Source organism: Talpa occidentalis, unplaced genomic scaffold, assembly GCF_014898055.3.
Source record: "Talpa occidentalis isolate TD23 unplaced genomic scaffold, MPIMG_talOcc4v2.1, whole genome shotgun sequence".
Classification (NCBI taxonomy): Eukaryota; Metazoa; Chordata; class Mammalia; order Eulipotyphla; family Talpidae; genus Talpa; species Talpa occidentalis.
The window spans coordinates 100,138,078-100,154,987 of NW_026555331.1; the positions used below are offsets into that span (position 1 = coordinate 100,138,078).

The 16,910-nt window shown below is 37.5% G+C and overlaps 1 protein-coding gene across 3 annotated transcripts in view; it reads right to left on the reverse strand.

Annotated features, from left to right (window-relative positions):
• Positions 1 to 16,910, reverse strand: part of RAPGEF5 (Rap guanine nucleotide exchange factor 5) — a 238,926-nt gene that overhangs the window by 61,540 nt on the left and 160,476 nt on the right. For 2 of the 3 annotated variants that reach the window (XM_037508969.2, XM_054692418.1), the window contains exons 10-11: positions 16,102 to 16,223; positions 15,565 to 15,653 (exon numbers count right to left, since the gene is read on the reverse strand). In XM_037508969.2, coding sequence (XP_037364866.1) covers positions 15,565 to 15,653; positions 16,102 to 16,223 — 211 coding nt within the window. The remainder of the gene's footprint in view (positions 1 to 15,564; positions 15,654 to 16,101; positions 16,224 to 16,910) is intronic. The other variant, XM_037508977.2, reaches the window with a different exon arrangement.

The window sequence follows — 16,910 nt, forward strand, 5'->3', positions numbered from 1 at the left end:
AATTCATAGCACTTTTATAATGTTTTAATGGCTAATCATATTTAGATCTTAAAAAATTGAAATGTAAAGGCAAAAAGTGGTTTGTTTGTTTGTTTTTTTTTTTTTTACAAATGTCAAACCATAAAACTCCTTTCCTTTTTAGATAAATTTTGCCATGTTAAACATTATAGACATTATAAATTATTACTCACATTATATTTTATTCACTCCCTCCTAAATCAAAAGCATCGACTTCAATGTCAAAGTTTCGGCTGTCCCTCACCTCAGTTACCACCTATGCCTATCAGTCCAACATTTGGATAAACAGGCTATTAAATAAGTTATCAACTGCCATTGACTGATATGTTTTTGCCTTTAGGGTAAAGGCACTCATACAAATTCCTTGTGTTATAGAGATTATCTCCAAACAGGGGGAGGTACTATGTTTCCCACCCCCACTTACATGCAGCCACCTTGGACTAGCTATTGGGAACTAGGGGGCAGAGCTGAGCAACCAGGAAAAGCTATGTAATGTGGAAGGCAGGTGGGCTCAGGAAGAACAGAGAGCTCTTGCTTCTGCAGACCTGCCTGCTCCCTTGTACTGCTGGAAGAAATGGAAGGAGCCACGTGGAAGAAAGATATATACAGACACTTGGAAGAGACGTGGGTAAGAGACACGCGGGAGCTGACAATAGCAGCCATTATCTTGATTTGGTATCTTTTGTCCCAGCTTTGGGGACCTGCTTCAGAACCCTTTTCCTATGGTTCTCTGCTAGAAGGTGTCTTAGACTTCTGATAAGCCTTTGGGCCTCAGTGGCCCTGCTTCAGACTGACTGTTTGGCTGGGCATTTACTCACAAGGGGATGGGTAATTTGGGGTGTTTTATTGGGAAACTAATATCATTTCTTCTCCTCTCTATGCACACCAATTCTACTAAGTTATTTCACACCAAGAGTAAGCTTTGCCTTTGTGTGCACAAAAGGCTAGTCCCTTTAGAGGGAGCAAGTTTGGGGGTCTCTGGGTATCCCTTGGTTGTGTGCGAACCCTTTGCCACAAATGTTTCTAATAAAACAGCTTATTTTGTTTTAAAATAAATTTTCCTTCCCCATACCTACGAACATCCTTAGGCCTTTTCCTTAGCATCAAAACCACATGATTCAAGTGATTTAACTAACATAGCTGACATGTAATAGTACATAAGCTCTGAAAGACCACAAGAATACCAAAAATACAATATTATTACATACTATAAGATACTTGCCTAAGAATAAATTTAATTTGTCTCATTGTTAAAAACACTTCTTCAAAGTCATGAAATATTTCTTAGAATATGTTTATTTTATGAAAACTTTCTAACAACTCAGGGGAAATTTGGGAGCAAAAACTATAAAATGCTCAAGCAAATTCAGTGGCTCAAACTAGACACAAGAAAAGAACTTATAATTAAGTAAACCTTGCATGATAAGAATGCATGGGATTGTTCTAAATATTCACTTACTGAGAATAAGAACTTATCAAAACTACCTTACAGTGCATTCACATTCTTATTTTTTTTTAAATTCTATATATTTCTTACATCATTTTTCATTTTTGCACAATATATGCATTTTCATCTTGGTTATAATCCCCATACAATTCCCACCACCCTTGTTTTGATCCTACTCCCTTCTCTCGCCCCTGTATTGTGTCCCTGGTTTATAGTTGCTTGTTGATTTTGATTTTTACTTTATTATAATTAGTCTTTTTCCTGGTCCCTTATTTAGGTTTTCTAAATTCCTGCTATGAGTGAGACCATCCAGTATTTTTCTTTTTCTTTCTGGCTTATTTCGCTGAACATGATCCCTTCCAGCTCCATTCATGTTGCTGCAAATTGCATGAGATTGTCGTTTTTGATTGCTGAGAAATATTCCATGGGGTATATGTACCACATCTTCTTGATCCAGTCATCTATATTTGGGCATTTGGGTTGTTTCTATAGTGCTTTAAATAGTGCTGCTATAAACATAGGGGTGCAGGTGCCCTTTGGAATTAATGTTTCTGTGTCCTTTGGGTAAATACCTAGGAGTGGAAGCTCCATCTTTAGCAGATTGAGGAATCGCCACACAGCTCTCCATAGTGCTTGGACCAGTCTGCACTCCCACCAGCAGTGTAGGAGAGTTCATTTTTCTCCACATTCTCTCCAACATTTGTTGTTACTAGTTTTTTTTTTTTTTAAACATTTATAAGTTTCCTTTTTTGGGTCTTCTTTCTTTCCTTCTTTCAGCACTGGGTACAGTCAGAAGCGCGGGAGGGTAAGAGAATTCACCAGAGTCACAGTGGAGAGCAGAGCAGGCAGATGGAGGAAATACATTGCTGAGGGGAGCAGCAGGCAGGAGAGGTCTGCGGGCCATGTGGGACCCTCGTTGGCGGCTGGGGATTGAACTGGCACTGCAGAGGCTGCGGGCAGCTTCGCACGCAGCCCAGCGCTCAACTGCTGCGCCACCAGGGGAGGCCCTGTTACTAATTTTTTTTTTTTCAGTATGTGCCATTCTCACTGGTGTGAGATGGTATCCCATTGTAGTTTTGTTTTGCATTTCCCTGATTACAAGTGATGTTGAACCTTTTTTCATATGCCTGTTGACCATTTACATTTCCTCTTTGGAGAAGTTTCTTTTTAGCTCTTTTGTCCATTTTTTGACTGGGTTATTTACTTTGTTCTTGTTGAGTCTTGTCAGCTCTTTGTAGATTTTTGTGATCAGTCCTTTATCATTAGTGTTGTGTGCAAAAATTTTCTCGCAATCAGTGGGGTGTCTTTTAGTTTTGGTTTCTGTCTCTTTTGCTGCACAGAAGCTTTTTAATTTGATGTAGTCCCATCTGTTTATCTTTGCCTTCACTATCACTGCTTTGGGTGATGTGTCTTTAAAGATGTTACTGAGGTGTATGTCACGTAGTGTTTCAACTATATTTCCTTCTACATATTTTATGGTTTCAAGCCTTATGTCTAGTTCTTTAATCCATTTTGAGATGGATTTTTGCATGGTGTGAGGTAGTTGTCAAGCTTCATTCTTTTGCATGTAGCGACCCAGTATTCCCAGCACCATTTATTGAACAAACTTTCTTTGCTCCATTGCATATTCTTTGCTCCTTTGTCAAAGATTAATTGACTGTAAATCTGTGGGTTTATTTCTGGATTTTCTATTCAGTTCCATTAGTCTGTGTGTCTGTTCTTGTTCCAATACCATACAGTTTTGTTTTTTTTTTTTAAGATTTATTTATTTGTTTGTTTATACATACAAGCACTGGGTACAGTCAGAAGCGCGGGAGGGTGAAAGAATTCACCAGAGCGGGGAGCAGAGCAGGCAGAAGGACCAAAGTACACTGCTAAGGGGAGCAGCGGGCGGCAAGAGAGGTCTGCGTGCCATGTGGGACCCTCCTCTGGTGGCCGGGGAGCAGCGGGGGATCGAACCGGCACCGCATAGGCTGCGGGCAGCTTCGCAACCCAGCGCTCAACCGCCGAGCCACCAGGGAGGCCAATACCATACAGTTTTGATGATTATGGCTTTGTAGTATAGTTTGAAATCTGTGAGTGTGATACCTCCATTTTCTTCTTTTATTTTTTCCAGGAGAGCTTTGGCTATTCAGGATTTTTAGTGGCTCCATATGAATTTCATCAATATTTGTTCTATTTCTTTGAAGACTATCATTGAAATTTTTATTGGAATAGCACTGAATCTGTAGATTGCTTTTGTTAGGATGGCCATTTTGATAATGTTAATTCTTCCAATCCATGAGCAGGGGATGTCTTTCCATTTCTTTGTGTCTTCTTCTATTTCTTTTAACAGTGTTTTATAGTTTTCTTTGTATAGATCCTTTACCTCTTTTGTTAGGTTTATTCCCAAGTATTTGATTTTTTTTTTTGTTTCAATAATATAAGGGATAGTTTTCTTGATTTCTTCTTCTTCAGATTTATTGTTTGTATATAGGATTTTGTTTGTATATAGGCTACTGATTTTTACGTGTTGATTTTGTATCCTACTACTTTACTAAACTGATTGATTAGTTTGATTAGTTTTTCTGTGGAGTTTTTGTGGTTCTCTATGTATATTAACATATTGTCTGCAAATAGTGATAGTTTTACTTCTTCCTTCCCTATTTGGATTCCTTGTATGTATTTCTCTTGTCTTATTGCTCTGGCTAGGACTTCCACTATTATATTGAAAAGTAGTGGTGAGAGTGAACATCCTTGTCTTGTTCCAGATCTCAATGGAAATGCTTTCAACTTTTCACCATTGAGAATGATATTGCCTATGGGCTTGTCATATATGGCCTTTATGATGTTAAGGTATGTTCCCTGTATCCTGAAAATTTCAATATCCAAATATTTTAGAACCAAATGAAACAATGAATTTCCCAGCTACACTTGAAGTTAGGTGTGGTTATAGCCACAAGACCAACAAATAAAAGCAGAAGCTGTGTGTTATGAAGAGGTGTGCTGTTTCTGATTTGCTCCACCCAATACCTGGATTGTGATGCCAGCATCCATTCTGGCCCATGAGATGAAGGTCAGACTCCAGGGACATTGAGGCAAAATGCTGGCAGGAAACTTCAGTCCTGGGCGATTCAATGTGTTCTTATAAGCTCTGGACTACATTTCTCTATTTTCATTTTCAAGGGAGAAAGAAGTATATTTATACCTCATTTAAGTCACTGTCAGTTTTTCTGTTATAAGCAGCCATGTCTAATTGTAAATAGTGCATACACACAGAAAATTTTCAGAAACTTGAATACATGATCGGTACTATGGTCTGGCTCTTAAGTTTCTCATTCATCAAAAGTGGGCAAAGTACATTTAAGGAGAGATTAATATGATTCTATCCTGATTTCGCTACAGTGGATTTCTAGAATGTGCTGATGAAGACACATTTGCCTGTATGTATTCTTGTTTTTTAAAAAGAAAAACACCCTCTCCAGGGGATTGTCAAATAGTGTAAATTGTCATAATTATTCTGCAATGTGCACTCATATTATGTCAATCAACACTGGCAGAACTTGTGCTTCCTAAAATTTTTCTACAAAAGTAATCATTTTGGTAAATTAAAATGGCTTGTAATGCTTTCAAATTCACATCTGACTGAACTGAGAAATGGGAGAAGATCCAAATTTAGGATGAAAAGATCTTCATTCTGTTCTTATTTCTTAAAAAACATGATATCATGATAGATTTATGCTATCTATAAGCCTAATACACAAAAACAAAATGTATGATACCAAGTGAGACAGGAAGAAAATTTATGGGGGGGAGGAACCTAACTTGCTGCCAGTATTGTGTTAATCTTTTCATTACAGGTATATTCCAAGCACAATAAAAGGGATATAACAAAGAAAATTACAGACGCTTTACTAGTAGAACCACTCTCCATCATGGGTCCTGCCTGATACATCCAGCCATTCAATTCACCTGCAACTATGTTTATTTTTAGACTGAGAATTTAAGTAGAAATACCCAGTCAGATATGCAAATAAAAATTTTAATATGCATTTTTCACTTTCATGCTTAAGTGAAATTCATTTACAGGATTAAAAGATTTCAAACAGAAGATTCACCAAATATTGTATATTGAGAACAGACAAAAATGGAACTCTGAAGCAAAAAAGGGTACAAAATTGCTCTGAACATAATTTTCTGTCGCTATTTAAATAACAAGATTGGTTAGTCTTTCACTTTCTCTTTTGACCCATATTTAACAATTCTGTCTAAATTTATATTTATTTCTGAGGTTTGGGAGCACTGTTAGTCAAGTAGCAGCCTTAAGTACAAGACAAACAGAATGAAAAGAATGGTTTCAATTGTAGAGCAAGAAAGCCCCAAGGGCAGAAAATGAGGATAATGGAAAATGGGAGAGGGCTACAATGTAATGAGAAAGGGGAAATGAGGAAAAGTTCAATTAAAGGTATGTTGAAGGCAAAAATTCTTCCACTCAAAGAATAACCCTTTTAGACATGTGACTGTCAATTATAGCAATTCTGTGGCATTGCACCCTGTAAATGAAGCAATAATTTGGTTGCAACATGCTGTGAGAGATTAACATGCAGTGATTATAATCAACAAATTGCCATCCACTACCTCTCCTTCCTCAACTTACAAGATTATCTGAAGTACAAGCTTTTATATTGAAAAAGCACTTCCTTTTTATTTTCTGATAGGATGTTAAATTTTACTTCAGGAAGATGTCAAATCATTTAAAAATACAAACAAGGACATCTGATGATCTAGACTCGATATGGTAGGTTTAAAAACTCTAAAAATAAGGAAGTATATTTTATTTTCAAAAGAGCAAAAATCCATTGTTCTTTTAAAAGAACAAAAAAATTAACAAGAACAAAAATTAGTGAACACAAAACTAACCGAGAGACTGTACCATAGAGATTATAGAGATAACTATAGATAGAAAAAAAAAATCAAAGAAACAGCCTTCATTATTTTAAAGGATATACATTAGGGAGACAGAATAAAGAGAAGATTCAACAAAGCCATTATCTCTTTCAAATTTATTTTATGGAAAAAAAATACAAGTTATACTGAAGGTTATCAAAGGAACCTTAATCCAAAGTCGAAGAGATTGAAGCCAATATTTTATTATATAGTAATAAAACTGAAGACTATTAGGACATCATAATTCTGTATCACAGGTCTTTTATATATTTTATTTTTTAAAATAGGAAACAATTTTATATATTCTGATTTTTTGAAAATTGGTAATTTGTGTACATACTTATGTCACTTCTCAGTATACCAGAACATTTTATTATTTATAATAATTTATCCCCTAACCATTCTAGAAAATCAGAAGCTTACCAAATTACAAAGAAATATTACCTTCAGTACCTCACAGTTAATCTATCTAAAAAGATGACAATCAAATTAGACAGTTGAGGTAGAGGGAAAGCATTTCAAATGAGGCAAAAAAATAAAACTAAATAAGAGAAATTAAAGTATGCAAATGTGAAAAAGGGAGAAAGTTCATTCACTTCTATGTCTTTGAGGTGGAGGGAAAGCACTTCAGGTCAAGCAAATAAAATGTAAATAAGGAAAATAAAAGCAAATAAAATGTACAAATATGAATAAAGGGGAAAAGCCCATTCATTTCCAATTTTTCCATACTGGTGTCAGTTTTTACAGGGAAACCCTTCATGGCTGAGGTTCAGGACATCATCACAAGGAATGACTTTATAGAAACAAACTGTCACCTGCATGTTTCTTTAGAACACAGCGTGAAGGAAACTTTCAAAGACCTTTTATCTTATCTCTAGGCTCTAGCACGTTTTTCACTCTAACCCATCAGAAAGTGGTTGATATTTTCCTTAAATGTATTTAAAGAAGAAAATCTATAAACTCTTGTTATGATGTCCAAGTTTTTCAAAACCCCTTATAGTTAGGAGGCTTATGATGTAATTTCTAAAGTAATTCTTACCCACCCCACCCCTCATGCATTGCATTTTTTACTCCCATATTCAGATTCTCTGGAAATTAATTTCTCATAGCCTTATAATATTTTAGTTTGTTTCTAGTGTACTCTATGTATACTTGAACTCAAAGTATAGGAAGAGAACATGTGGAGTAAATATGAAAATGATACCATTTAAAAAATGGTTTCCCATGATCCATTCTAATTATAACTAGGGACTGTTTCTGTGAAAAGTGTGCTACTTATATTCTTAGCTTTGAAACAGCTCCTTTGCCCATAGGTTATGGTATAATGCAAACTTTCACATTTCCATTATTAATCAGTGAATGTTAATGACCTTATGCTTCAGCTCTGTCTCACTTCATTTCACCTTGCTTCATTACCAACAAGATTATTAATTAACCCACAATCTACTTGCAGTGTTAAAGCATCAATTCCCTTGTTATCATACATAATATTGCATGTTCAGAGGTGAATAGATAAGCCCAGAAGATGAACACCTGAAATGAAATCCACTGTCAAAATCTGATTTTTAATCACTTCTCGTGTGAGCGGTCTGATACAGGATCTGTTGGAACTAAGACCTCTTCCTTGACCCCTTCTTTCTTTTGTAACCTTATTGAAGCTGTTAGCTCGCCCAGTGGCCATCCTGCTCACAGTTGGAAATCAAGAAGCAGGTCTTTGTGCTGCAGATTAAATGGCTCTTATGTGACAGCCAAGCACCTGATTGGAATTTATAGCTTGAATGGAAAGGTAGGTTTTAACTTCAATTATGCCTTTCCTACAGCATTCCAGACAAAGTTATTTCTGAGATAAAGCTAGGAATATATCTTGTGTCCATTTCTAGATTCAAATGAACCCACTATTTCTGAAGTAGTTTAATTACTTTCTTCTACCTTAGTGTCTATGTCTGTGAGATGGGGCCAATTATCCTATACAAAGATCCACCCAATACAGAGGAAGTTTGGATAAACAGACTGGTGTTTTGAGTAATCTTCAAATCTTCAGATCAGAAAGGGGCCTTAAATGTCAAGTGATCTAAGTCCTCTGCTTTCATAAATGAGGACACAACTGAGAAAAAATTCCTACACAATTCTAATGATCTCATCACTTTGTCAATTTATACTCTCCCTATGCTTCAATTACAGTTGGCAAATACATTATATTCTCTATATTACGAATTAGAAGAAAAGCTAAGAAAACTGCCCCCAAACCAAACCAAACCCATAGTACAAAGATTACAGAGCAGAGCAGAAACAATATTCTAATTTGAGCACTTTTATTCCTAATCCTCTCAACAGCACTTTGGGGATTTTCACTGTCACTGTGGATAGCAGTTTCAAGTCTTTGCTCTATTTAGAAAAACAAGCCCTCAATGAACAGCAGTGTCCTTGATCTGCATGTGAGGCACACCCAGGGCAGCTGGAGTTGGTACTAATGAATTTATTTAATCTTTAGCTGATTTTTTATTAACATGTGTGCAAACAAAATTAACCTAATATTTAAAAGTGACAGTTTCATAAAAAAAGGCCTCAATCGGCAAGCTAGTCCAGTTATTTGTCTCTGAGTAAGCTATTTTCATGGTTTAACATATAAAGGTTGATATCAAATATATCTGAGGATGCAAATTCTCTGGCTTCTAGCTTTAGTTAGTACCATACAGAGTTAACTATACTTACTGCAAATTTCTTTCACTTCTCCCTCCCCATTAAGTCTGTTTTCTTTGGTTTTGAATTTTATTGAAATTCATATTAATTCTCTAAAATGGCCAGCAGTTTCATGTTAATTCTCTAAAATACTTTAAATAATTAAAATATCTTCTAGCTCCTATATTTTAAAAAGACATCTGAATGTAGTGATTCTAAACCAGTGCCTATAATGATATAGTTATTTAGCAACCATCACTTAATATACACTATTTCGCTATTTGTTTTTTGCCTGATTCCCTTTACTAAAATATAAGTCCCATGAAGGTAAAGAGTGTTTGTGTTTTGCTTTGTAGGAGTCTTTTGTGTTTTTAAGAGTTCTAGCTCTTACATTTAGGACAGTGCCTACATAGTAAAAGGTCAAAGATATTTGTGTAATGAAAAAATTAATTTTTTTCTAGGATATTTATCTAGATACATGTAGGAATTGATTGATTAAAAATGCATTGTTATCTTTTATTACAGAAGCAGTGGATAAAGTTAAAAGGAAAAGAATTATAGGAGGATGGCTAGTATGAGATAGGATATAGCAGATTTCATCACAAGGGGGAAATTGCTGCTTTTCTCCTGTAACAGACTGTTTCTAAATGTCCCAAAAGGGATTGGTAATAAAACTCTGCAAATGGATTTTACTAGTAGGTGATAAATCAAAGCTATTCTTTGGAAACGTAACAGCATAATTTCTCAAAGGAACTTAAAAAGTTTCCCATTGGACAGGGTTATATACACACTTAAATCATCACCAGGTGTGGCTTTGTATTCCAAGTTTTATATCTTATCAACATTCGAACTGTTCTATGATCAGACTGGAAAAATGCAGCAATAATAGTTAGTCCAAACAGACTAAGTTCTTGTACAATGATGAAGTTATGGTGATTTCATCATAAAATGATCACAAGAATCTGGAGGTTGTCTACATGAATTATAGGGTCTCCTCCAGATGTAGAATTCTGTGGCATATGTCTGTGGCATATTTTGAAAGAGGATAATTTAGACCTGTATGAATTTAAGAATTTTAGTGATGAAAGACTTCAACTATTATCTCATACATGACTTACTCAAGGTCTCAGTCTGGTTTACTAATTAAGCAGAGTTCTGGGACTCAAGGCCACAGAATCTCACTTTAATACCCTTTCTACTCTGCTATGTGCTTTTTTTTTTCTTCCTAAAAGCATCATTACAGAAGCAAGCATTCTTGAATGCAAGACCTATAAGAACGCCCACAGATTTTTGTAGTGCGACAGAACCCTGGCAAAAATCCAAGCGTTTTGTTCACTATATCAGCACCTCCTTGTTTCAAGAGTTAAGAAATCAAACAGCTGTCTACACAGTACCTGTGTCTCCTCTAATTATTTCCTTTTTATTTTGAAACCACTTCAGTGGATGGACCAGTTGTTCAGGTTTGTGAATTTTGAACTTTTTGTGGCTGCAGAAGCTCCATAGAGGGGCCATGGACATGAGGTTGGACATTAATCCCTGAAGAGGGGATCTGGGGTAGGGAGATGGAGGAAAGGGGAATGATGCTCCCAATGCCCAGAGGAAAATATGTAACTATTAGAAACTGGAATATACCCTTGAAAATAAAACAGGAAGTGAAATAGTCAATGTTCTATTTCAGTGACTCTCATGCCTGGCTAATATTACCATCATGTTGGGGCGCTTTGAAAGCCTAATAAAACCTAGGCCCCAGCTCAGGTCAACAGAATCAGAATCTCTGGGGAGAGTGCCAGGGATTGCATTTTTTAAAAGTGCCCCATGTGCATCTAATGTGCAGGTATGGATAAGATGTACTAGTTTGCTACCTGACATTATAAAAATAAAAAGATAAATACAAGATAATTCCATGTGCACATTAATTGCACAAAAATAATGATGAGACAGCACCATTTGAAAAGTTCTGTGCCTGGGCCTCCCCTGGTGGTGCAGGCAGTTGAGTGCCACGCTGTAAAGCTGTCCGCAGCCTCTGCAGCACCAGTTCAATCCCGGCCAACTGTCGAGGGCCCCACATGGTGCAACAGACCTCTCCTGTTGCACCCATTGCTCTCCTCAGCAGTGTATTTCATCAGTCTGCCTGTTCTGTTCCCCGCCCTGTCTCTGGTGAATCCTCTCACGCTCCCGCGCATCTGGCCTGTACCCCGATTCTTGTATAAATAAATAAGAAGTCTAGAACAGAGACACCAAACATCTTTCCAGAAATCCTAAATGCTAAGGAAATCAAAGAGGTCTACCTGCCTTCTATCTTTCCAATGATCAGGAAAAAAATTCTTAACTTTTCTTCCCAAGAAATATGTATCAGTTGCTTATGGTGGGCTTGATGCTGGCAGGGAAGATAAAGAAATTAACAACAACAAAAAATGAGGTGCCTGTCCGAGCTTTACTCAAGGTTCCATGAGTGCAATGTTCAAAAAGGCCAGTTCAAAAAAGCAAGCAATGGAGAGTAACTTTTAGACTTTACCGATGGAGAGAGACACTCCTGTAATGTAAACCAGGTACTTTCATGGAGGTTGTAGACCCATTGCAACAGCAAGGGACTTACTTCCTCAAAGACATGCTAAGCCTGCTAGGTGCTGGTGAAAGCAATCACTAACACTGAAGCATTCAGGACATGACCAAAGGAGACTGAGGGGACATTTCCTCATTGAATACAATTTAATAGAAAGTACTGTTAATAAACTTAATTGGTTAAAAAAATGGCCAAATCTAGACAGAAATCAGGTCAAACCTAATAAAAATCAGTTGGTAGACCACCTATTCCCAGTAACTTGGTCTCTGTTTTACTTGGTAACCTAGAATCATAAGTACATTTGCTGCAAAAAGTTGAAAAGGACCAAGGAAACAGAAAAAGAGAGGAGCAAATAATGCATTTACTCTTGTATTCTCCCTAAGGTAGGCCTGTCATAATGCGGATTTAAAAAGAAAAATCAATAAGCTTTCTCTGTATGTAATCCATCTGACACTTAGTTTCCCTCCTGCTTTGAAACAGAAGTCATTATTTCCAACAGAAGCATCTTTAAGCAAAACATGCTTAATTTTTTCTAGGGAAGGGAGAAGGTTAAATAGGAACAACAACCTACAGGACAGAACCTAAAGACCAGGTGTGTCTGGTCCAACTTGCTTCTTCATCCCAGTTCTTTTATTCACAATTCCTTTGTTTTTTCCTTCTTACCTTCCTTGTAATTCTCCTCAGCTAGGAATAGCCAATGATGTCTGCCCTATTTCTGAGAAGATGAAAGATGAAGGACATAGCTGCTTGATTTTTTTCTCTAACAGTCTAAATGTTTCAAGTCAGAACCTGAACCTTGAAAGAAAAGGAAATCTTTGAAAACAGCTTCAATCAATTTCCATGTTCACAAATAGATATCTGGTTACCAGAATTAAACATTTTTCCACTTTAAACAATGAAGGATTATTCATTCATTCATTCCACAGATATTTGCTGGATGCTCCTTATGCCTAGTACTACCACAGAGAAAAGGTATGTGCATAGGGGATTATGAAACTAAGTGTGCTAAGTATTGTCATTTTGGAAAGTCATTAGTAGTTGTTTTTAAGCATCTCTAATACTATCTTTTGCTTTTGCAACTTAGTTTGATATAGTTATAGAATACTACATGAATTGTTTTCTAGTCTAGATTCCGGTAGCCAAAAAATAGAACACAAGAGTCTTGGCATTCCCTTTTCTGTTTCATTTAATTAAGTAAACTTTCCCCCCACTTGCATGTTAACAATGATTAATAATCACTTCAAATGTCCCTTGTGAACAGAGAAGGACTCTTCTATTGGGCCTAACACCTATATTTTCACAACTAGGTGACTTTTGTGAGACAAAAAATTACTTGCTTGGTTATCTGCCCCAGCCTCTGGTGGACACAAGAATGTAGGAGTCCAGAACAGGCACGTCCTAGCCTCCTGGAGCATTTATTTCCTCCTTCTCACTGACATCAGGGCCATGTGGACGACCACCATATGGCTTCACTTGGCCCCATATGGCTCTATCTTCCTAAAAGGGGAGCTCAAGAACATAAAAAATGCTGCTGTATACTTTTATTGCAGCCCCTTCTCATTTTCCTCCATCTGTCTTCCATATGTTTATGCAACTCTATTAGGCTCTTGCACACACAGGCCTTTTATGACAAGGATTGCTAGCCTGACCAAGATAAAAAACTAGCTAGAATTCACCTCTGCCAGTGACAAGGAGCCTCAATTTCTTTAAATACATGATTCCTTTAGTATTCAAACTATAATACACATAATCACATTTCCTCTTTATGCACGTAAATTTTGTTTTTTACTTTATATTTCTCCTAACATTATCAATAAAAACCAAACTGGCTTTTCTGCAGTTTTTTCTCTAAGTGCTATACTTGAAGTTTTGAAGAACTACATGTTACTTCTAGTTAAGCATCCCTACAATGCACACATCCATCAGTCTCTCAAGATGACTTTTTCATTTCCATAAGAGTCTCTTTTGTTCAGAGGAAAACTTGTCGCCATTTTGCCCCACAAATGTCTCTGCAAAAAATGTGAAGTTTCATGGATAGCCTTAGTAAACTCAAGGGAACTAAGTAGGAATGAAGTGAGGACTCTTTCTGTCCTTCAGAGGACCAGTGAGCCTGGTCCTCTTTGAATTGCTGATCACATGGCTAAAGTGACATATTTGATCTCAGGGCCGGTAAAATTGAGAAAAAAGTGGGAGTAACAGTCACTAGACACCATGTACAATACCCTTTCCCAACAAGAGCAAACTCTTAGCATTAGAAATAGTAAAGAGAGTGATTTCTCATTCCTAGTGTTAAATAATGGAACTTTTTGTGGTTACCTTGGCCATCTTTCTTTAAAAACCGCTGACAATTAGAAAGAAAGAAAAAATAACCATTAGGCCTGGTATTGGCTTTAATAACTTCAAGTCTTATTAATAGGACCTAGACACAGTCCTGTAGAATAGACTTGTGATGCTATTAAGGAGAAAGCAGTCAATCCCCCAAGCCACTACACACATTCAAAGGTATCCTTTTCACAGCAGATTATCTAGTCCAATATGCCACTGCCTATAATCTGGTCCAAACTACCTGTATAAAGCAGTCTGGTAATCAGGCCACAGAAAATTATGTCCAAGTCCATGATACTTATATCTGACAAAGCAGAACACAGGAATAGTGCTCATACACACAAAATATTAATCAATAGAACACGAGAACAACCCAGCAAATGCCATTAGAATACATTTTTCTTTTACTTTAACGTGTATAAATGACAACTATTGATCCCCCCCCCCCCCGAAACATATGTAAAATAAGGTAACTATTTGAATTTTGAGGTCAAACAATATAAGATACATGATTGGGTCATTTTACCTTTTTTTTTTTTTTAAACCCATGTACATATTTCACTCATCTTTTCTTCTCTTAATGTCCTTTATAATGTAGGATAGAGTCAGACATCATTATGTTCAGATCAAACTACTGGGGCACAAGGAGCCCACTGTTCCCACCAAAAAATGTCATTTTGCAATTCTTCCTGCATAGGAAAAACCTAAGGAGTTGCTCTAACTAATACAACCTTTTATTGATAAAGTCGATATATTGCAAACTGGGGGTATCACAGGTGCTGTGGAGGCAGCCAAAAGCGCATTTTACTCAGGGGATCAAGACACAGAATTCAGGCTACAATCAGAAGCCTTTTTATTGGAATAATTGCTCCAGGCTGGAACAAATTACAAATTCTGACTAAGAGAAGCCAGAACTCACCCTTCTGTGATGGAAATATGGGCTGGTCATTTTGGAAATGCAAAGGTCTTATTTCCCAAAGTAAAAGGGGGTGAAAAAGCTAAGCAGGCATTTTATTCACAGATTAAAAAGGACAAGAAGCCTGATTAATAAGATTTCAGTGAAATTATAATTTCTGGTCTGAAAAACCAGGAGTATCATATTCTGCTCAGTAAGGCTTGCACTGGGCAGTTTGTAAACCACTTAGAAAAAGGCAGAAGTTGCTACTAAGCTTACAGTTGCTGAGTAGTTGCATCAATTGTTGACATTTCTGTGGGAAGGCTACTCCCCCTAGCTCAGGGCTTCTTGCAGGCCAGGTACAAGCTCACTCACCCCACCCCCTTGTATTTCTTAACATTGAATACAGACTTCTGTATGTTGGGCTCTTGCCAACTGCCTTTAGGTGAGATTTGGTAAAAACTGCCTAATAAACAATAACATCTGCCTCTGTATCATTTTCTTTGTAGAGCTACTTCCCAGACAGCTGCTTGGATCTACATGTGTCCATTTACTGGATTTAAACAAAACAGCAAGAGGCAAAGGGGGAGGTGCACAAAGCATGTGCTATCTCAGCCCACCCAGGCTTCAGGGCTGCCCGGAGCCTTGCCCCTAAGGAGGCTGACAAGGGCAGCCGGGAGTCTGGAAGCAGGAGACACCCTCCTGCCTTACCTGTTTCTTTGTCCTGGACTTCTTCCAGGTGCAAGTCGTTCAAAAGGTGCTCCAAAATCTTCTCTGGGGTCCCAGACACCACGACGTATCTGTCAGAGAGCAAAGAGTCCACAGAGTCATCCTCGGTTGAAGACTGAGAGCGACTGCTCCATTCATCGTCCTCATCCTCCTCGTCAATGTATTTGAAATAAGGCACATCGAAGGTGGGCACGGGCAGCTCTCGGTCTGAGAGTGCCGCAGATTCCTTCCTCTCTAAATGAGGGTCAAAGACCCTTAGCCGGGAGCTGCCCATTGTGAGCGGTTACTAACAAAGGCATCCCCTAAATACTAAAAGATCTTGCCATCTCTGTCCTTTCACTGGGAACTGAGTCCATCTGGCTGCTAAGAGCTCTGCAGTCAGCTAGAACACTCGAGAGGCGGAGAGAAAAGAGAGGGAGGGAGGGAAGAGGAGGCAGAGGGAGCTAGTGAGACGGAGCGAGAGAAGGGAAGGCAGCAGGGAAAGGAAACAGGAGCGCGTGCCTTAGTGGAAACTCTCACCTCCAATCACTCTCCGAGCTCCCAGCTGGGGGGGTTGGACCACAGCACTGCACTTTCTTCAGCACCAGGACATTCTGGTCTTGCTCTTTAACCTGAACGGTGGTTAACACTTCATCATCCTGCTTTAATTGTGGGTAGAGTGATGGATGGGAGAAGGGGAAAAAAAAAGAGAGAGAAAATTAAAAAAGAAAAAGAAGCTAAACAAAACTGCATTGTTTTCAAGTTAATTTCCCCCACAATTTCTTTAAAGATTTCAGAATGAATTAGGAGTGTGGCCGAGAATCTTCTTCCAATTATACAGCATCCAGGCTCAAGTTCAATGGACTCAAGAGCATTAGAGAGTTTTAAAGTAAATAGGGAAAAAAAATAAAGTGGGGATGTGATTTTGAACATTTTCTTTTAAAACTCCCTGAACAATCTGAATTTAAGGCATTCAAAACTTCACACAAGAAATACAGCATGCTCCTTGCATGTGTACTATTTTCTTTATGGGGCAAATGCTGATTATTAAAAACTCTCTGTATTAAAATTGAAGAATCATATAAAACTTATAAACACCAAATGAACAGTCCACATAGAAGAAGTATGTATCATACTCACTTACTTCGTAGTCTCACTTTAAAAGTTGATTAAAAAACTACCTATTCTATCACTCAGTTCATTTTTTGTCAGACTTGAGATGACCTTCAAATTTATCATGTACTTGTTTTGCCAGAATACAAGCAAAAATGGATCTCTAGTTAGAATCTCATCTAGGCAGATATTCGGGCGTCATGGGTGAGTGCACTGACTTTCTTCACTTCAGCCCC